We start from the raw sequence: 21,552 nt of genomic DNA, 5'->3' as shown, positions 1-21,552 counted from the left end.
CATATAATAATTTCACATTTCATACGAATTACATTATGTACATACGTAACTCCCTCACACGTGTGACGTTATACATATATATACACATAGTTATATACATCAACGATTATTGCTAATCTAGTTAATGTGTGCTATTATTTACAGAAAATAATTACTACTAATGGAATTTTACGAGGCTCTCGAGATCTCATTTGAATAGCATTTTCAGCTTTGCTTTATTATTTCAGTCAAACCAAGAACGATTGTCACGCGTTATGCATCTGTAAAAATTATAAGACAGCTGTTCTGATCCGATTACCATCACTGAATGGACAAACAAAACATACGATAGGATATGATCAGAGAATTCATATTTGTCAAAAACATATAAAATGATTAAATTTTTTGCATGCTACATTATACATTTATCTTTGATTTTATTGTTCTTCTCAGTAATTCTTTTCGTGTACTTTTTATGTATCGATAAGCTGAAGATATTTAATTCTGTATTATTGCGCATGCACGTCGAAATTACGAAAGAAAACGAAGAGATAAATCAGGATTTATCTCTTCGCTTTCTTTCTTTTTTTAAAAAGGATTGTAGCATTTCTTTAGAGACAGAAAAATGTTGCCGACACAGCAACTATTTTGATGAATAAAAATGCTGACAATTAAGTTATATTTAAATATCACATGTATTTTAACTACACGCTAAGAGAAATTTTTCTTTATATCAATTCCGTTATTTTCGATATTTAAAAAGATATTAACCATAAATTGAGTTATTCCGGAAGCGCGAATCGTTCTTTCCAAATTTGAGAGCGGTGTTTACTTCTTAAAATCGGCTCGAGGACAATCGCGATGGATCTTATGCGCCCCCTAAATCTCTCGTTGTCCCGTGCAATTTCTTCCCACGGGCCTTTTCGGGCTGCTCGGTATGCGTAATTCCATGTTACCATAACATGTACTACTGGAGTCGGGTCGAAGCTCACCTGAAATCGAATTTCAAATTTCGATATTTTCTGTTGATGTATGCACATATTATAAACATAAATATGCGAGATATACAGAAATATATCTCATATATTTAATGTCGTTTGTGACAATTTAAAACTGACTTAACGCACAGTTGTTAATAAAATAATAAAACGATTATTAAGGATTTTGTTGTATCACGCAAGTCTTGCAATTTATATATGTGCAATAAATACCGATTAAATTACCTAATTTGACAGACCAAACTTGTAAAATGTTCTTAAGACTGTATGTACGATAGCGTTTAAATTTCAACATTTTATATAAAAATTTAAATATAAAAAGAAAATGTTAATATCGTATTTATAGATTTTCCTATTTTGTAGTTTTCTCGCTTCTGAAATGACAATCAAAAGTAAGTATTGAGAATCTTTATTTAAAGTTATTTGTTATTTAAAGTTATTTGTTATTTAACTTATAAAATGTTCTTAAGACTGTATGTACGATAGCGTTTAAATTTTAACATTTTATATAAAAATTTAAGGAAAATCTATAAATACGATGTTAACATTTTCTTTTTATATTAAATTTTTATATTTAAACTTTTATATTTAAATTTTTATATAAAATGTTAAAATTTAAACGCTATCGTACATACAGTCTTAAGAACATTTTACAAGTTAAATACCTTCTTTGTTTGCGCCAGTAATTCCTCGCTGTCCTCATCAGCAAAGATGATCATGTCATCGAACTGGCTGTCTCCGTCATGAAAGCTTATCCCACTGCCGTCAACGTCGTCTTCAGTAGCAAAGGAATTATTGAGATTATCCAAATTTTCGGAATTATTAGATTCATCAGAATTCTCGGAATTATTACAATCAGATATTTTGAAACCATTGAAATCATCAGAATTTTCAGAACTGTCTGACGGTAATCGGTGGTGTCGGGGCAAATTCTTTTGCATTTGGTAAACCTTACACGGTTGGCATTTGTCGATGATCTTCGTGAAATAGCCGTAATGCATTCGCGAGTACTTGGTCGCTTTCTGCTCGTCTAGAGCTGCGGAATTGCAATTGTTGTAATCTTCGGAACTCTCTGACGACGCTCGAAATCGAATCGGAGTTTTCACGGCATCGCGAGTTTTGCTGTTGGAATCCTCGCAAGGACTATCGTTCTTCCTCATCGAAGAATCAGGAACATTGTGTGCTCTGTCGATAGGGTGTTCAGTCGCTTCGCGTTCCTCGCATCTCTCGTGCAATTCTTCGTCATCCTCAAAAACGATCCAACTGTCCTCGAAATCAGACGAGTTCTCCGACAATGTCCGCGATCGAAACGAATCTTCCTCGTGTGCATCAGATGTCTCGCTGTTGCTATCCTCGCAATAAATGTAATTACTCATCGAAGAATTAGCTATGTAACGCACTTTGGTCATGTATTTCGCTTTAGTTTTCTTCTTCGCGCACGCCTTCGGTTTTCCCTTCCTAGCTGTTCCTTTGGGTAAGCTGGACATCAAGACATTCGGGCCATCAATCTGTTTTGCGACTTGAGTGGGAACTGGAATATTCACGTTGTCCAAATTATCGAGTTTGTTGTCTAACGGACAATCGTTCGGCGCCGCCGCGACAAGATTACTCTGCTCGCAATCGTCGTTCTTGATGCATTCCTTCCGGCACACGGTTTGGCTCACCCCGGAACGCCTCAGCTGACACCTTGCTCTACCGCGACCACGGCCTATCGCGATGGCGTTGGCCTTCCGCCGGTGCTTCGTCGAGCGCTTCGCGGCCATTCCTGCTGTCAAGTAAAAACTCAAGTAGTTCAAAGCATTTCGGAAAACGTTGGAGACATGCGACACTGTGCTCTTCATATCGAAATCCGCGGGTACGGTTGGCACTTCCCAGTGAGACACCATGTGGAAGGACTCCGTGTCGTCCGTGTCTTTGTGCACGTTAATTTCGTACTTCTGCGGATCGACATCCGAAGGATGACCAGTGGCGTCAATCTTATCTTCCGTTTCTGTCTCGTTAACGCGCAGCACAGAGTGAGATTCCATTGTACTATTATTCTCTTTATATGTATCGTAAAAATTCTTCATAAAATTCGCATCGTTTCTGCTAATCAAGTTAAAATCGTCGACAGTATCCCAATCGTGTAGATAACTTACGGGGTTCACTTCATGTCCTAACAAAGAATCGTTGGAAGGATTCATCAAGGATTCGATACAATCTTTGTACATATCTGTGGAATCTCTCTGCTTCAAATTAGATTCAATCAGAAGCGTTTTCGTTCGTAAAATATGCGACATATCTTTGATTTTTGTCGACGAATTTTCCAAAAGTCTATCAGAATTCAGTATTTCGTTATTTACAACCGTAACAGACAGAGAATTCGTTAGCCCCATATTTGGCAGGTACTTCCCACCTAGGATATTATTCAATGTTCGAACGAGAGATGTGCTCTGATCGTTCGTAAACGGTACATTGTTTTCTCCACGTAAAACGTGGCTTATAGATCTCTTTTTCGTCGCGATGTAAGACATTATTGTTTGTTGTGCAGAATGCATCTTGGAGATTTTCCACGGGAGGTGAGAGTTGATGAACACGTGATACTAGAGAGGCCTAAATGTGCAGATCCAAAGGGCAAAGGAATCCTTGGCGTGTTCGGACTCAAATTGCTATTTTGCCTCTACTTCTTCCTAGTCTTATATGTTCTGAAAAGTAAACATACACTGATTAGAATATGCTTATCTGCAAGAAAAATAAGATTTTTAATTGATATTTTTTATTTCAGAAATTATAGATCTTGAGTATTTTATAACTCTGAACTAAAAATATTATATATAAATATGACTTTATATTGCATAGAAAGAAAGATTTGTGGAAAGAGGATTTGCTCAGCCTTGTGAACTAATTCTATACCGTAATTTTAACAGCGTGTGCTGTTTAAACTTTAACAGTTATAGAATAAGTTTATTCTAGCATTATTTACATACCATAATATCAAGACTAAACTTGGATATAAACAGATACTGTTGACACTTGTGTCAACAAAGTATAAACAAATAAGGACTTAAATTAAATATAATTAAATTTTTCATTTTTCAAAATATAAAAAAGAAAATTTAAATTATATATTAAATAAATATTGAATGATATATTAAATTATATATTAAATAAATATTGAATTTTCGTTGAGATTTCCTTAATATTCTATTTTTACGAAAAAAAAAATTAAATTTTGTTTAAAGAGAATGCTTGCCATTATTACCGTTGGAAAACTACTGTCGGCACGTCGCAAGACTATTACAATAAGTACCCTTGCAAAATATACAATTTTTATTTTAAACATTTTCTTTCTAGATCCAGCATTTTTTATTAAACATTAATATTAATTTGATAGATAGCCAATTTATAGTATTATGTAAAATATAACTCATTCGGCTAACTCGAAATGTTTTTCCTCTAAAATGCTGAAAAAATCAACCGACCGAGCTAATTATTTTTCCTAATTCGCCTATTTTTTTTTATGAACCTTACCTTATCACTGTAAACTCAAGCAAGAATTTATTTGACTCTCCAAGGCTCGACTAATTATTGAAGGGACGATTTCTTATCTACAGCCAATTACAAAAGCGCGCTCGTTACACGCCTATATGTGACTCCGGATCAGAATGTAATCGGAAACGTTTCTTCAGATACAACATATCATAGATAACATATATTATCGGGGATATCAGTCTATGTGTATGGATCGATAACGGCGGGGAAAACGGCGAGCGTGCCGCGGGAAACGTCGCGTGAACGGGCACGACGACGCTTACGTTCCTCGCGGCGGGCATGTTTCGATCGTCGGGCGCGTCGATGCGACTCCATAGCGAGCGCGTGCGATTATTCAGAGGTTGATTTTAGCTTGTGACGTAGAATCAGTCATCGATACGGAGAGTCCGAGAGTCATCCGCGCGCGCACACACATACACACCATATTGCGCATCGCGTCGCGTCGCACGCTCGCGCGCCGTACGTCACGTATAATACATGCATATGTACACACTCGCAACTTACGTGAAATAGAACAGTCCTCGTAAACGACGACGACGTCGCTATCCTTACACCACGACGGCGACAGTTCCTCCACCAAAATATGATCGCAGGTCGTAGCCCTTTTACACCACAAATCAGCGCCGGTGTTGATTCCACTTGATTTCGCAGAGGCGAGGGTGTTTATCTCAGACGGGTACATTTTTACGGAACACATGTTTACGAGATACTTAAGCGGCCATCTTCTGCTAAAATGAGACTGTGGTCGGAGCGGTGCCAGCAGTGGACGCCAGCGGCGCTGGTGGCGCGGCCACCAGCCCAGCTGGACGGCACCGGGTGGGGAGGAGAGACGCGCATGCGCGAAGGCCGCTTCTCAGGCACGTGCGATCGGAGCATCGAAGAGGACCCCCCCGCCACGCTGTCATACAAGATCTATATTGACTATATTGCATATAATTAAATGTTCCACGCATATATTTTGATCGCATATCCAAAATATACTTTCGTTTTAGAAAAAATGTTTCGGATACGAAGTTCCGCGGTTTCCAAAGGAGGACACAATGCCGCGAATTTTTTATGCTTGTGTCACTCAAGGAACATATGATCCTACACTTCGGTCGACGCAAAAATGTTTTCTCGATCGTGTCTCTCGTCCTATCCCGCGTCACGCCGATTATTCCGTTTTGATTGAGCGAGATGAATTAATTGGAAGGAAAATCAGGAAGGCGCAGTCGCTTTAAAAAAAAAAATAAGATGTGGGCCGATCGGACACGATCGACCATGCGGTTAGGCACAAACCTGGTGAAACGGTCACGTGCTCCGGTCGCCGTTTACCGGGAGCGAAAAAGAAATCGTGGCAAGCGTATACGTGGTATAAAAGCGGGTTTTTAAAACTTTCTATTGGTCGACAATTCTGAATTGTTACACAGGACAATGCACATCGTCGCGTGACGAATCCTTCGTTTGACAGTGCGATTGCACGACCTTCGAATGACAACGTAGGAATGTTGGGGGAAAAAGGAACGAAGAGGAAACGGAAAAAATTTCAGGATATATCGAATTTCGAGCATACGGAAAACATTTCGATATTATAACGATCTTCGTCGACACGATGACTTTAGACTAAAGATCCAACTATTTAATTATTCTCTGATTCAAAGGTCTCAGCGTCAAGAAGTCTGGAAACGTCGAGAAGATTGAATAATCATATTATTGTTACCTGTAAAAATAAGTCGAGTCATCATGTGCTCTGACTGTCAGATGCTATAAAACAACGTTAAATGACGAACGAATGTCGTTATCTGTCGTCATCTAACGTCATACCGCTTCCGGTCGAATTTATTTCGATGGCAAAAATTGGATCGCCACTAAATGCACCAAATACATATATATATCCATATAATCACGCGCTAATTACAATCGAGTTTTATATATATCGTTCCACTGACTTCTCACTTTTTGCGCTTTTATTTAGATATGCAATTCCATAAGAGACAATGACCGCGGATTCGAGAGTGAAAAGTCGGTGAAGGAAAACGAACTACTCGACGTAACAGCTAAGGCTTTTTTTACACGATCCTTTCTCCCGTAATGCCGATCTGTTATTGCATGTATACATTATAGATTCGCGAAGGCGAATTCACGCGAAATCGCTTCCAGAAAAATTCTATAATTCGATTCTAGAAAAACGAGATAGACGCATACATTCCGAAGATTTTTCTCGCTTGTACCCCGCTTCTACATTTTATAATACACAATTTTTTTATTTCGTACGTTGCATTTTCTTGTAACTGCAATGAATTGTGTCGGCACGTTCAACGTATTTATTTCCTTTGTCGATTCAAATTCCCATGAGAAACTGCCTACTGCGTTGGCATAGGATGAAAAAGAAAAATTTGTTTAGAATGGCAGGTATATACATACATCCTGTGTGCTGGAGTTTTGGTATTCAGTTTAAAAAGAATTTCGATTTTCAATGAAAAAAAAAAGAGAAAGCAAGCGGAAGGAAATAAATTTATCTTTATGATAAAAATCGAGTTTGCAGTTAAACAATTCGTAATTTAAAATAAATGATTAAAAAAGTCAGAACAGTGTATTAATTAATTGGAATGTGCCACCTATACAGAGCAGTTTATTCGAGAAAAATCCTGAGAACGTAATTCTTAGGAATTCTTATCTTGTATTTATGTATGTATGTACGTAAGCTGATAATACATTCCATTACTCTAAGTCCAAAAGCTAGCCCGAGGCTATTCGAGGACAAAAGAGGGCCATACAGATGCCCCTGGAGGTCCGGAAATTAACCTGAGAACTGAAGGCTACATACGTCTTTTTTCCTATTTCAATTACACGACCCTAGCTGTTTTCAAGTGAACAATAGGAAACATATGGTGAAGGATCGAGAGAAGGTAGACAAATGAGAAAAACCATCAATGACAAACGTAGCTCGCAGCTTCAAGTCTGAAGAAAAAATTTAACGAACGAATAGCCGATGTGTACGATATACATATGTAGAAAAAAATCAAAATTGGATAAATAAATTTTCGCTCCTCGAGCGGGATATATTATGACTAGAATAAATAATAATTTTAAGAATTTCATACACATTTCGCCTCTTTATGCGTTTAATCCGTATACGCTTTTGAATTACCGATTCGACTCTGAAATGTAGTCTTATTTTCTAATCTCAGCGTTTTCCTAAAGCTGGAAATTGAAATAATAGTTCTGTAAAACCCACAAAAATTATTATTACGCATAAGATCCCGCGGCGCGACGGCCGAAAATTATCGTCACCATGTGATAGATTTATCGGGCACTGCTCCACTGATCTGGCGTTGAGAACGATTTTCTAAGAATAGCCGGCGTGTGTCATCGTGAGATTTCCCATTTAAAAACAATTAGCTGATTCACGTATGCAACGCGTGACGAAATATTTCGCGGAACCGTGTCGCGGGTAGTACGTTACCCGGTACCACACATCAGATACAACGTGCGGATAAATATCTAAATATATATGAACGCGGACATTACATAACGCGAGTAAGTATACATACATACGTACGATATTCGCTGCCACCGATTACGAGATATCTCGCCGCGAGACGCGGCGAAAAGCGATATTTCGCGTAGATATTGTTTTCGTCGTCGTTTTCACGTTGTCCCAATGCTCTTATTTTTCCTCCATACTCGGGTTACTCAGGGTCAGTGAGTAACTTTCCAGCCCGACCCCTCCGCCTCTCCCGTTCCGCCCCCTCTTGTCGCCATCCATCTCTCACATACGCATACATGATTACTGTTAATGATCGTTTTGTTAACGGGCATTGCCGAACGTGTGCAAATCACGCCACGCGAATCGACGGAACAGTATGAGATTGTTGCGTCAGAAAACGTGAACGGAGACCGGCAGGACTTTACGATAGTAAACATCGAAGTCCAAGTGTTATAACACGCCGAGATACAATCTCGACAATCTGTGGAGTACCTCTTAACATTTTAATAACTAGGAATTCCTTTGTCATAATTTTTCGCTGCAGTATTAAACGTAGCATTGTGTATGACAGATTATATACGGAATTTTTCTTCAAATAGCTCTTCTGTTACAAGAAGCAGAAGAAAAAACGATACGCATTGTTAAAGCATATTGTTAAGAGAATAAATCACCGTTTTTTTTTCTTTCAGTAACAGAGTATCAGAGTACACTCCCAGTAAACAAGAAATATTAAATCTACTTTTTAAAATGATATTACGTATATTTTTTTCATCATTTTTGCATATTTAGTAAATATTTACAAATATTGTATAATAGTATGGTTTTAAAATTATTTTTTAAATATTTTAAAAACATGAATTGAACACAAACACGATATGAATTGCAATATTTGTAATATTAACATTATTGAACCCTCAAAATCAATGTCTAAGTTCATTCATAAAAACGTTGTACACAACATTAAATTCAACAAATTTAAAAACGTTATATATTATTAAATATTCATTGTAAAAAGATCGTAGTGATGATTTTTTGCTTACTGGGCTGATAATTACAATATTCAACAGAAAAAGCAGCTTTGTAACTGTTGTAAAATTTTTTAACATCATTAGTTTATACATTTAAAATCCAGTGAGGAACTAACGATAAAAATGGTAAAACGGTAAAAAAAAAATCTTACAACAGTTGTGTGCAAAACTAATTTTTCTGCCGAACGTAGCCATTGATTAATTTTTCGTAAAATATGTAAAGACCGATTCTTCCCTCGATTCGATTAATTAATGTAAATAAGCGGTTTCGTGTCGTGCCCACCGCGCTCGCAAAGACAGCGTTCGATTTCTCTGTGACTTTATTGCAAATATACATACCGAACCTCTGTCTCGGACAAGAATCAGAAATAAATTTACACGTAATCTCTCTATTTTTTTTACACTCCATCGTAATAATGTAAGACTATATCGAAAGATGATAAAATGCTCACAGATATTGTACGCCAATACCAAATTGAAATTGCTGGAGCACGTCGCTCCTCATGAACAACAACGGTGTAACTAGGTTCAATTCTATGCGGGCGATGTTCCCCAGCCTCATCGCGATGCCGCCGCCGATGGCACAGCGGACGTTCTCCGTGAAAATCTTCATGTTTTCATTGTACAGATTACCTGAAATTTTCGAACGCGCATAAGCATCCGAATTAATAAAATATATTAACGAAATTGAGCAATTAAAAAATATACTTTTTGTAAGCAAAAGATTAAGACTGATATGAATGCAAAAATACAAATGAAAAAATAAATTATTCAGAAACTAGTTGCGCAATGAATTCTCTTTTACTTCTTAAATCTCAATTTCATTTAGAACAATTGTGAATGTAATTTGAAAATTTCAAAATATACTTTTTGTAACCAAAAGATTAAGACTGATATGAATGCAAAAAATACAAATAAAGAAATAATTATTAAGAAACAAATTGCGCAATAAATTCTCTTTTACTTCTTAAATCTCAATTTCATTTAGAACAATTGTGAATGTAATTAGATTTCAAATTAGAAGGTAAAATAGGCCGATCAATTTCTAACGGGGAAACTTCTATGTATTGATGGTAGCTGCTACTCGTACTTACTTCGCTCACCGTACGTAAAGTTGGACAAGTTACCGCCGTTGATGAAACCGTGCAGCCTAAATAGATCCCCGAAACTGTTACGACCGGGTCTGAACGGGAGCGGGGTGTACACGTGAAGGGCGGCTGCCCAATACATCTCGCCGCCCACGGAATTCCCTTCGGAGCGAGGCCCGCATCCTCTCATGTCGAATCCGCGTAGATTCAGGGGACCGCCCAGGAAGAAGTGATCGGCGATACTTATTTTCATGTCGTTACTGATTGCACTCAACAGCCCAGACTGAAGACCCAGCTGGAATGTCTGTCCGAAGGTGGAAAATTCGCGATGAAAGTTCACGTCACAATATAAAAAAATTGTCGGAAGGACCGGAAATAAGGAACGTTCCAAACGAGAGAAATCAAGCACTCACAAGGTACTCGTGGGGCGACCAATTTGTCTGTATGGCGAGCTCGTTCTTCAAGAAACCGATGTCGCCACCCAGGCCGGCCATCTCCGTCGTTAGTCGCATGAGACTCCCGGAAACGGGGAATATAGGCGAGTCCCTCTTGTCTATCGTCCAGATGTACCTGAGCGCGGATTTCAAATTCGGGCCGCACTGCTCCCGGACGCGGAAGGCCGCCTGTTTCGAGCAATTGATGTTCCTAAATGCAGCCTCGTATTGTATGTTGTGCTTGGAGGTGTCCGTCTGATTGAGCTCAATGTCGAACATCAGCCCCTTGTCGTTCTGCTTGAAACCCGACCACGGGAAATCGTGCGTCGTGCTGAACACGGTGCCGGTTAATCTGCAAAGCGTCCAAAAATCCAGCTGGTTAACGCGACGCCAATAACGTGCGCGAAGCGGCGTCTACAATGAGACTTGAGAAAATTGACCGATCACAGTCGATTATTTATCTCACGTGAGAAGAATAATCAATTGCGATTGACCAATTTTCTTAAATCTCAAGTCTCATTGTAGTCGCCGCTTTGCAAGAATTAGATGCGGATATCCCGACTCACACTGCGTTGTACAAGCTCTGCGGAAACGGTTTAATGGCGGATACATTGAAGTTGATCGAACTTTTGTTACCGTGTGAGTACTCCATCTGGACACGTTCCGCCCGGCCGAACAGATTCGGCGCCCTCGCGCCGACGAGCAGGGATCCCTCGTTGTTCCCGACCATCGTGCTGATACCGCCGACCAAACGTCTCATTTCGCGTACCTTGAAAGTGACCTGGCGACGAAGAAAAACATGACACACTAGTGAGCATTGCGGATGAAGCGCGTACTCGCATGCGGCGTACGAGAGCAATGAAAACCACCGCGTTACGTTTAAATCTGAAAAATTACTTATTCTCTGTCGAATTAATTGTTTTTAATTTATATAGACCCACTTCAACACCGTCAGGGGTGGCGTCGGATCCGTGACTGGTGTCGATGTAAATTCCAATATTCCTAAAGCATCCCAAAGCGTCAAGCCTCTCCCGCACTTTGTAAGCGCGTATAATAACATCCTCGAAATTCGACGCCTTAAACAAGTCCATCACCTGCGACTTGATTATGTCGTCCTTCGTTCGTACAAGTCCATCCACGTGTATCTTGTCAACTCGTGCCTGGCGGGAGCGAAAAAAAAAGAGCAAATTTCAAAATCCACGCACACATACGATTAGCAATGTCATATGACTAGTGACTGCTATCTGAATAATTTTATTGGCATACCTGCACTGTCTGCAGAAGTATGTTGTTTGTCTGCTCATTCTCATCTTCCCTATGCAACTGAGATTTGCTACTGGAAAATGATGGCTGCAGGAAGAACAATGAGACATTAATAATTAATTCTTAAAGCGAAGAAACTTATACATAGAGACTAGAGTTCACTCAGCAGGGACAGAGACTTCCTTATGGAGGGTACGGAGCTTTCGCACACTCTGAGATCCCATGGGTGTGGAATTCCATGTCCTGAATTCGGGGTATTTAAAAAAAATGTTTTTAAATAATTATTTAAGTGAGCTAGTTCTTGCGTGATATCTTGCGAGACAAAATTAAACAAAAAATATTCATATTTATAAAGAAAAAAATATGAAAAGAAATTAAATATAGAAGTAGAAATATATTTTGACATGTAACAGAAAAGATAAAATATTTGTTGTTACACCTCCCTACCACTTTTCGACGCTTAGTGAGGTACTCCACACTCAGAAAATTCCAAAGTCTCTGCCTCTGCCAGGCAGAATATAATAAAAAATATGAATTAGTTTTATCACGCAAATGTCATAGACATACAAAGTCGTCCTTTGCGGGGTCGTTTGGTGGGTCATTGCATTTATTCGCGGAGGCGTTCTCCTTAGATAATTGACCCAGGCCTGAGGGATTATTGGGTTCCTAAAAAAAAAATAAAAAAAATATCCGCCTGTTAGATCACATTTGTACTCAACACACTCCTTAGTAAACATCTACAATATACGAGCTACGTGAAATTCATCAAATCCAAAATCGTCACCGATTGAATATCACGAGTATTCGGAATGAAAATTAAAATTATCTCGATGTATTATTATTAGAGATTATCTCATTCGGAGCGGATCCCAAATGCGGATTTTAGGTTATGCCGTAACCTAATAATAAATACGTGCCTTAGCGTGGACGGTGCCCATTATTTCGTCGGCGAGTTTCTGCCTCCCTTTTTCACACGGCCGCCGCGCTAAAATCTCATGCCAGAATCCGGTGCGACGACGTAAAAAACGTGTCGGGTAAACGCACACACGCGAACCTACAATTTAAGGACATCGAACGCGGAAAAAAAACATGTATCGCGGACCGCGTGCCGATCACCGGTGCGATCGCAGCACCACGTTAGAACGCGGACACGTGATACGTCCCTTTCATAGAGGGTGCTCGAATTGTAATCAACAATTTGAAATTTTGTGCAATCAAACTTTTTTTTCGTGTGCGCACTAAAAAACAAATGTATTACCGGAGAAAAATTAATGCCCTTTTCATAGAGGGTGTTCGAATTGTCAACGATCTGAAATTTTGTGCGATCAAACTTTTTCTTGCGTGCACTAAAAAAAGAATGTATGACTAGAGAAAAATTCATATAAATTATAAGTAGCTTACAATGATTGAAAAATTAAAGCTAGAGAGTTCAAGCGGTATTTAATTAGCGCTTACAACAAATGATAAATTCTTTTATCACATTTTCTCGCCAGAAATCATCTCTTTTTTTGCGTGCACTAAAAAACAAATTGTATGACTGGAGAAAAATTAATACATTTAAATAGCTTACAATGATTGATAAATTAAAGCTGGAGAGTTCAAGCGGTATTTAATTAACGCTTACAATAAATGATGAATTTTTTAATCATATTTTCTCGCCAGACGCAAAGCGATTGTATTTTGCTCGATTGACTGAGGAGAAAAGATATCAGAATAATTTTCAATTATTCTTTCTTCTTTTATTTAAAATATATATAATATATATATATATATATATATATATATATGTTTGATTATAAACTTGAGATGTATATCCTTATTATGTAACAATAAAATATTGAAAGAAGGAACAATTATAGTTTAAAATCTCTTAGAAAGAATATATCTGCAAATATCTCACAGTACAGTGATCTAATAATTATTTAAACAAGCCTGAGATTCTTCCCAAAGATATCCCCGTATATTTTATATAATCTTTCTGAGAAAAGTCCGTGTTTTTACCATAAAATATATACCGATATATAAAATCTTCGGCTATACGCAATTCAGTTGATCTCTTATTATACACAATATATCTTTTATCTTGTACCCAATGATTTACTTCGAATACGGTAATAAGGAGTAATTTTTAATCGTCAATACCGAATGATACATTTAATTTGTGATGTTTGTAAATTGTTGGTCAATATAGTCACTGTGCGCGTAAAATTTATAGAGATCACATCTAATACTGGCAGGCATTTATGGCATTTGTGCACAATGCTTGCTACATTAATCACATGTGTATTCCGAGTTGATAACCGAATGACGATATCATCGAGCCCATCTTCGCCGAAATGAAATCATTGGCTACAACAGAGATCCTTACATATATCGCATATTTCATTATTTTACATAACGTCATAAAAATAATAGAAACTTATAGTAAAAATGTATAACTCAGAAACGTTGCTAACAACAATAAAATTGCGGGTTTGTGATAAAGTTAATATACACTCCCAGATAAATAACAATTATAATCAATATCAATATTGCAATAATATCGTTTAGAAAAATTCACTATTGGTCGCAATATGTATATAGATGCATATACTTTAATATCGAATTTCAATTCTGTTAACACGTTGTCTGCCTAGTGAATCTTGTGTCCTCACATAAATGTCATAGTAATATATTTTCGACATTTTCGTCATCGTCAGCAAATAAAGTAAATATTATAAACAATACGATTAAATAAGTCACATCATCTTGTTAAATTCCGTCCTTTCTACTTTGCACTGTCATCCAGCTGTTTATGTTTCAAATATTATATTAAACGACACTTATTTGTTACAATCATTTTAAAAAATTTGGTAGCAAAATTTCGATGCTATTAAAGATGCTATTAAAAAGCCAGGCGCGAGTGTGATCACCATGGCAATTAACGTGTTAATAAAGTTTATAAAATTTATAGAGATTCTTATTTCGCTATAAAAAATATAGCATAAATTTTATATGGCATCTGTTACAATTAGATAGCTAGAGGTAATTAAAATGGTGGCCTTTGCATTGAAAATATACTTTCAATGTGTACATATATATACATTACTTCTAAAAATAATATCCCTCTTCGTCAGATCTTTAGAACAAAGTCCGTATTTATCACGACTAGCGAAAAATCACGATATTATTTAAGTGATGCAAAAAGTTTTGACATTCTTTCATTAAATTACAACTTTTAAAGCTACTGATAAGTCTTTTAAAAATCAGATAAAAATCTTCGTCCTCTTTTTAAATAAAAAAATTCTATTAAAGTAGTGACCATTGCAATTAATAGAATTTTTTACAAAAATAGCCTTTTTAGAAATTCTTTGAATTCTATTTTTCGGCACAGAGACGACGAACTTTTTGCACCGACCTAATAAGTTTTCAAAAAAACCTATGCTACTCGCGAATCCCACAGATTTTATGAATCCTTGGTATCTATCAGATCACAATTGGACTGACGCGCGGAGAGACGGGCGAAACAGGGCTCCCGTGGATCTCCAGATCAAATTCCGAAGTTGTCATCATGTTTCCCATGACTCGGTTCCATCTGTCGGCACTCTCGTTGGCAACCACGTATGTTTTCTCGATTTTTGACTCTACACCATTGCCGGGCCGCCCGCAAGCTCGTTGCGTCTCTTGATGTATAATAATTTCGTTGGTGATGTACGCTTCGCGACGTATCCTATTGCGTAACTTAGAACTCATATCAGGAATGCACCACCGTATAAGGATCATTACGAGTGCCACAATATTCTGCAAAATTACGCGAATGTATTACAATTATCTTCCCTATTTGTTAAGTGAAAATAAAAAAAATAGATCGATGTAAAATGCAGATATTTTAAAATTAGAATTCGGATAAAAAGGAAAAAAAACCGTACCTCAAAAACGACGACAAAAGCCAGTCTAGCCGCCAATATATGCCAGAACATGATGTTGTACTGGTACTTGTTTAGCGAGTCTGGTGGCTCTCTGTAATCTGGATAGCGGCAGATCTCGACCGGAGTTCCATTCAACGTCATATTTGACTGACTGCTTTTCAGATCGATAGTATCGAATTTTGATAGAGAATGATCTAGGTAACCTTCTAGTGAATAATTATCCGAAATTGTTATACGATAAACTAGCCGCGGTATAAAGTTCGAAGTAAAAGCTATGATGAATGCCTAAAAACGGAAATGTTTGTGCTGTTGAGCAAAATTATATTTTAGATGAAAGAATTATATTTTGTGAAATAATGTTTCCAGTTACAAAATACTTTGTATATATGATAAATTTCAAATCACATCTCTTCAAAAATTACATCAGCTGTTAAAATTACGAAACTTACGTTTGTGATGACGGACAATTTAGAAATTGAATCGAGAATGCGATACCATATGCCTATGTCCCTGACACGCTGTCCAACTGGCCTCCTGTATATGGTCAACAATTTTTTCGCGTCCAATCTCATCTCGAAAACGTTATTCAGCAATGCAAAGAATGGCGCTAATGGAAACGCAGCAACGAAGATGGTAACAAATCCGTATTGGAGCACTAAAAAAAAGAGTAAAATTATAATTATAATTACATTTTTTTCGAGAAAAATTTTCGGCTACCATTCCATCGTATATCTCTAGTATACATAATACTTTAATCACATAATTATTTATTATTTAGTATAATAAACAATGTTTCGTTTGTATTTACCCATTTCTAAATATTCAGGAAAAAGACTTCTAGGTCCCCACTGGACTAATTTATAATCTCTGACCCATTGCAAATATTTTCGAGACGAAGATCTTTTGTCCGGGTCAAACGTTTTCGAGCCCATGTGAACTTTCAAGGTGTTCATCCACTTGTAAAATAGCGGATAGAGCATCTCCAAGATAGTATTCATGGCTTGTTTGCCGATCATAATGATGCTGAGTTGGATGCACAATTCCAAGAGACAACCGCCCGGTCCGCACTCCTCTTGTCGAGAGCCCAAGAAGCGATTATAATTTCCTGGATAACCGGTGAATTTCCCTTTGAAAAACGCTATGTAAAATATAGAGGCGTAATAATTTACAAATTCCAATAAATAAATTTTCAGAGTCAAGCTATCGTCAAACTCGGTCTGAGTACGAAGTAACTCAATCTGAAAATAACAAACAAGAATATTTATTAATTAAAATTAAACTTAATTTATTAATTAAACTATTTTATATAACTATCTTATATAACTAACTAGCTAGAAAGATTCCCAGAAATAATCAACAATTTTAATATAATAGGCTAATGCGAATCGGCGCGGTAATTATTGCGCAATAATTACCGCGCCGATTCCCATCCCATAATTAGCCTATTATATTCGAATTGTTAAGAATATTTATTTATTAAGCCCATAAAAATATCTTTAAAGTCTTTATTTTCAATGATTTACTTTAAAAATTATTAATTATCGATATATATGTCAAAAAATAATTTAATTCAAATTACCATAATATAATTATTATATTAATGTGTTAATAGATAGGTAAACTCCTTAGAAAAATTACCTCAGTCAAATATTCTGCTAGCCAACCGTAGAGCCAATTGAACAAAATAATGCAAAAGAGATTGATGCACGCGGCGGTCGCCGTAGTGAACAATATAGCATGGCTATTTACCACTGGGTGTCCCGAAACGCTTAGCGCAGTTAAAACCGACATTCTGTACAGAACTACCCCGAGAATCGCAGCCATAGCTACAACTATCTGTAAAGTTATAAGACCAAGTTATAAGTTTTTTTTTTATAAGACAATATAAATATTATTAAAGATATACGAAATTATATTCTCACGAATACTTTTCTAATAGCAATTTCTGTTTAATATTGTAGGAATTAAACGTACCAAAAGTAGAACAACAGAAAAACTGAGAATCATAGCGGGCAATCTCATCTTCCAGAACGACACTTTCGGCTCCTCCGCATTCGTAACAATATTGACAGACTTCTTTTTAACATGCGCAAGCCGCGCTAAGTACAATGGCCTAGGATATTCTTCTTGAGCATCTAAACCAGTCAAATCCCATCTGTGGGTTATTTCGGCAGAATATTTCTTCCATAGTTCAAGGAATAATGTGGCTATAAACATAATTATACTATGTCATATAAAAGTTATTCAAATATGCAGTAATTAATTTTACAAGTTATTCATTGATTTAGCTATTATTGATAATTCCAGCATACCCCATAATGACATAAATATAGAGAAAAACACCGTCGATGGATTGTCGAACAGATATGTGATCCTCGAGTGCAAACACGTCTCCTTTAGATCCCAGTAACCACAAAAATAATCGCACAATGGACACATCTCGATAGTACCGTTACCATTACAAATATCCTCGCTCGGTTTATTGTTGTACAAAGTGGCACAGCTGTATATAAAGCACAAAAGGCCGACGACACTCGCTGGGATTAGCATGTGAGTGTAAAATCCCAGCCAGGCGAAATAAAGCCCGATCTTCACTCCAAAGTACTCCTTGATGTAATCCAAGGGCTGATAATGAAGGCATTTTCTCAAACTGGCCCATTCGCTGTACAAAAGATACCGCATTGAGTCTGGAGTGTGCAGACTTCCCTGAAACATAAATAACACGCTTATGTATATATATATATATGTATACCGAGTGTGAGTCATTTTTCTCTCAGAATAGAATTTTTATAACTCTCGAACCGCTGTAGTAGAAATAAGATGAAATGATGACTTACATCATGAAGCGGATACGCCGCAACGTACGCGTGCTCGGATATCAGTCGTTCGACACCAAACGCGAAATCGTCCTCCTTGGTCTCGGTGAATCTGGTTCGGTCCAATATAAACTGCACGATGCGCGAGCGAGTTGCCGACGTGAAAAAATTGGGCGAATCGAGATCGAATAAATAATCCTTGTCCCTGCTGTACACCGCCGTGAAGTTCTGCTTCATCGTCGGGAAGATAGCCGTGTCGACGTAATATCGGTTCATAATCCGTCGAAAGAGCGAATTCACCTCCTTGATAATAATGTTGCTGCTCGTCTCGTGCATTTCGTAGCAAGGCAATTCTCTCATTGGCAGTCTGAGCTTCAATATCTCGGCGTACCGACGCAAGACCTCCTTAGGCGCGTGAATCTTTATGAAGTGCAAGCCGTTTGACTCCGCTTGCTCGTACTCCAATTGCACTCCTTCTTTCTCCAGATTCTTTTCAAATATCTGAAAGTAAAGGCGTGAATATCTCGTGAGTGACAGAACATTATGACACGTACGTTATTTAAAATAATAATTCGGTAGTTACCCTCCTACGTTCGACATTGCGATAGGCCTGTGCTTCTCCGTTATACTCGTCCCACACGAGTACGAAATCAACTGAGCGTATTTCATCACGAAAATATAAACTGTATCTCGTACCGGAAGAATGAGAGAGCTGGAATATCACATTCAAAATATTACAATATTTTTTTAAAAACATAACAGGTAGTACAATAAACAGTTCTACCTCCAGTTATGCAAGACTAAGAATTCAATAGTATTTTTTAAACTTAGAAATAACTTTTAAAAAATCAATATTTTTGTTTAATGCAATTGTAAAGTAAAATATATATCATCTATCAGTTATCTATCAGTATATCATCAATCTCCAGTTATGCAAAACTAAGAATTCAATAGTATTTTTTAAACTTAGAAATAACTTTTAAAAATTCAATATTTTTGTGTAATGCAATTATAAAGTGAAATATGTATTATCTATCAGTTATCTATCATTATATCATCTATCTCCAGTTATACGGAACTAAGAATTCAATAGTATTTTTTAAACTTAGAAATAACTTCTAAGAAATTAACATTTTTGTTTAATGCAATTATAAAGTGAAATATATATCATCTATCAATTCTAACTCCAGTTATACAAAACTAAGAATTCAACAGTATTTTTGAAACTTAGAAATAACTTCTAAGAAATTAACATTTTTGTTTAATGCAATTATAAAGTGAAATATATATCATCTATCAATTCTATCTCCAGTTATACAAAACTAAGAATTCAATAGTATTTTTTAAACTTAGAAATAACTTTTAAAAAATCAATATTTTTGTTTAATGCACTTATAAAGTGAAATATATGTCATATGATAATCAAATATAAATGAAAGAAAATACAATTTCATATTTATCATCTTACATATAGAATCACAGAACACAATGAAAAAATTGATTATTACCAATCTTGTGTCGTGTGTATTATTTTTGGTAACTTGGTCTGTGTAACTTCCGTCTATAACTGTTTCGTTTGTGCCATTGTTCGCCGTAACGGAAATGGACGAGTCGTCCGTATTATTCGTGGGGTAGACGTCCAAGGAGACGGCGCTGCGCATACTGTTCACACTCATAGCGTCTTCGTACAAGGTGTTACGGACGCTCTGATACAACGTCTGCTGCGAGCCCTGATTCAGGCTGTTCTGCACCGACTGATACACGCTCGATCCAGGATTGCTGCTTTCATGACGTTGCGCGCATGTAAGAGAAACCTTCTCGTCATCCTCTTCCATCGCATCAATAAATTCGTCGATTGTCAAGGTCAAGCCCTACTTTGTGCAAAACCAAACAAAACGTACGCAGCTGCATCATGCAAACCCAGGGAGGGAGAAAGAGAGAGATCAGAATTGCGTCGCGATCATGCGATCATGATCAAGAAGCATGACCAACAAATCTCATCGTTATTTCCTTGTGTAATAATTAATGATTAATATCTCAATGCAACGATTCGAACAGCAACAAGTGAAAATCTGTCATCGAGAGACTTCCCACGTGTTTTTTGTAACTTTGCAACATGTGCATGTTCTCCATTCTCTAAACATTGCATGTATCTTAATTATCGTGTACACATGCGTATATGTGTATGCGTATAATGACGATGAAAACGATTAGAAAATAGAAATAAAGAGTCTGCTGTTTTCACTTGCTAAAGCTAACCAAAAAGTGTTGACGTGCCTTCGAGATCAAGCTCGCGCCGGGAAAAATGCAATCACAACAATTGATCAGCCCATTGTTCTAAAAAACTGTGCTCTCGACTGTTTCACTTTACTTTTTTTTTTTTAACCAGCAATGTAATCGCGGAGTGTCAAAACTCACCTAACGCTGCCCGCGGGTCCATTCACCGCGCCGAGAGCGATACCGCCACGTTTATCTCTCTCTGGAAGACTCTCGCGAACCTTTAATCGCTCTTGCGAAAGGTACGTACGGCTGCGTGTCGTTGTTGCAAAAGAAAAAGTAAAGTAAGAATACCGCAGTTATCATTGTTTTCGCTACATGACGCGAACTTCGAGACGACAAGTTACATGCTGTGTCACATACCGAGGCGATACAGGCGTACGTCACACGGCACACGCGTGGCCGTCTCCTTTTAGAGACCACCCCAGTGACCGGCGATCGCGGGCGATCGCGGGAGCACCGGGCCAGTAGTGTGCACACGCACGCGGGGCTCATGGGGTTCCGTAAATCGTAGCTGTTGCTAAGTCATGACAATTATGGATTGAACCTTCAAGTTATATTCGTCTTATTTGCTGCACTGTGCTTACGCCTCGCGTGCAAACGTAAAAACTATACATTGTTTGTTCAATTTTTTTTACTATGTGAAACAAAAAAATTTTTAATTACGACTTATTCCCTTCCGCTTCCTATTCACTTAATAAATTCATCGATTGTCAAGGTCAAGCTCTACTTTTTGCAAACCAAACAAACACGCGTGCATC

General features: G+C 37.3%; 3 protein-coding genes and 1 long non-coding RNA gene across 10 annotated transcripts; 1 reads left to right on the top strand and 3 right to left on the bottom strand.

The window, feature by feature from the left end:
- Positions 1-599: 599 nt before the first annotated feature.
- Positions 600-9,209, bottom strand: LOC105455871. 4 transcript variants are annotated; one of them, XM_011699546.1, is made up of 4 exons: positions 7,741-8,039; positions 5,013-5,236; positions 1,643-3,661; positions 600-971 (listed from the first exon to the last, which is right to left on the bottom strand). In XM_011699546.1, exons 3-4 carry the CDS (start codon positions 3,512-3,514, stop codon positions 762-764), a joined length of 2,082 nt encoding a protein of 693 aa, XP_011697848.1. In that variant the 5' UTR covers positions 3,515-3,661; positions 5,013-5,236; positions 7,741-8,039; the 3' UTR covers positions 600-761. The 4 variants fall into 4 exon arrangements, with proteins under 4 accessions (XP_011697848.1, XP_011697847.1, XP_011697850.1 ...); XM_011699547.1 differs by lacking the exon at positions 7,741-8,039 and adding an exon at positions 8,050-9,209 and having other exon boundaries at positions 601-971; XM_011699545.1 differs by lacking the exon at positions 7,741-8,039 and having other exon boundaries at positions 5,013-5,272.
- Positions 9,210-9,307: 98 nt separating this feature from the next.
- On the bottom strand, positions 9,308-13,041 carry LOC105455870 (sorting and assembly machinery component 50 homolog). Its single transcript, XM_011699544.1, has 8 exons — positions 12,708-13,041; positions 12,358-12,456; positions 11,794-11,877; positions 11,469-11,687; positions 11,094-11,308; positions 10,507-10,879; positions 10,100-10,397; positions 9,308-9,638 (listed from the first exon to the last, which is right to left on the bottom strand). The coding sequence occupies exons 1-8, from the start codon at positions 12,726-12,728 to the stop codon at positions 9,454-9,456; spliced, it is 1,494 nt and encodes a 497-aa protein (XP_011697846.1). The 5' UTR covers positions 12,729-13,041; the 3' UTR covers positions 9,308-9,453.
- Positions 13,042-13,656: 615 nt separating this feature from the next.
- On the bottom strand, positions 13,657-21,208 carry LOC105455869 (anoctamin-1). 4 transcript variants are annotated; one of them, XM_011699542.1, is made up of 12 exons: positions 21,155-21,208; positions 20,933-21,043; positions 20,023-20,385; positions 19,098-19,226; positions 18,536-19,015; positions 18,011-18,404; positions 17,673-17,905; positions 17,337-17,534; positions 16,507-16,936; positions 16,148-16,353; positions 15,699-15,983; positions 13,657-15,570 (listed from the first exon to the last, which is right to left on the bottom strand). In XM_011699542.1, the coding sequence occupies exons 3-12, from the start codon at positions 20,347-20,349 to the stop codon at positions 15,256-15,258; spliced, it is 2,997 nt and encodes a 998-aa protein (XP_011697844.1). In that variant the 5' UTR covers positions 20,350-20,385; positions 20,933-21,043; positions 21,155-21,208; the 3' UTR covers positions 13,657-15,255. The 4 variants fall into 4 exon arrangements, with proteins under 4 accessions (XP_011697844.1, XP_011697843.1, XP_011697842.1 ...); XM_011699541.1 differs by having other exon boundaries at positions 20,023-20,388; positions 20,933-21,205; XM_011699540.1 differs by having other exon boundaries at positions 20,933-21,205.
- On the top strand, positions 15,977-16,218 carry LOC105455868. The gene is made up of 2 exons (XR_975167.1): positions 15,977-16,078; positions 16,171-16,218. It is a non-coding gene; the product is annotated as an uncharacterized LOC105455868 (long non-coding RNA).
- Positions 21,209-21,552: the final 344 nt, after the last annotated feature.

Source organism: Wasmannia auropunctata, unplaced genomic scaffold (assembly GCF_000956235.1).
Source record: "Wasmannia auropunctata unplaced genomic scaffold, wasmannia.A_1.0 LD335828.1, whole genome shotgun sequence".
Lineage (NCBI taxonomy): Eukaryota > Metazoa > Arthropoda > Insecta > Hymenoptera > Formicidae > Wasmannia > Wasmannia auropunctata.
The sequence above is the reverse complement of the archived record's forward strand: the minus strand, read 5'-3'. Positions and strand labels throughout refer to the sequence as shown.

Excerpts from the sequence above, each read along its gene's own strand:
- LOC105455870 (XM_011699544.1), bottom strand. The coding sequence starts at position 12,728 with ATGGGCACCGTCCACGCTAAG. Across the intron at positions 11,688-11,793 it reads TACTTCTGCAGACAGTGCAG|GCACGAGTTGACAAGATACA; the intron begins GTATGCCAATAA and ends CGCTCCCGCCAG. Across the intron at positions 10,398-10,506 it reads GGTCGCCCCACGAGTACCTT|ACATTCCAGCTGGGTCTTCA; the intron begins GTGAGTGCTTGA and ends ACCTTCGGACAG.
- LOC105455869 (XM_011699542.1), bottom strand. The coding sequence starts at position 20,349 with ATGGAAGAGGATGACGAGAAGGTTTCTCTTACATGCGCGCAACGTCAT. Across the intron at positions 19,016-19,097 it reads GCAATGTCGAACGTAGGAGG|ATATTTGAAAAGAATCTGGA; the intron begins GTAACTACCGAA and ends CTTTACTTTCAG. Across the intron at positions 16,354-16,506 it reads TCCTGAATATTTAGAAATGG|TGCTCCAATACGGATTTGTT; the intron begins GTAAATACAAAC and ends TCTTTTTTTTAG.
- LOC105455871 (XM_011699547.1), bottom strand. The coding sequence starts at position 3,514 with ATGCATTCTGCACAACAAACAATAATGTCTTACATCGCGACGAAAAAG. Across the intron at positions 972-1,642 it reads TACTGGCGCAAACAAAGAAG|GTGAGCTTCGACCCGACTCC; the intron begins GTATTTAACTTG and ends ATTCGATTTCAG.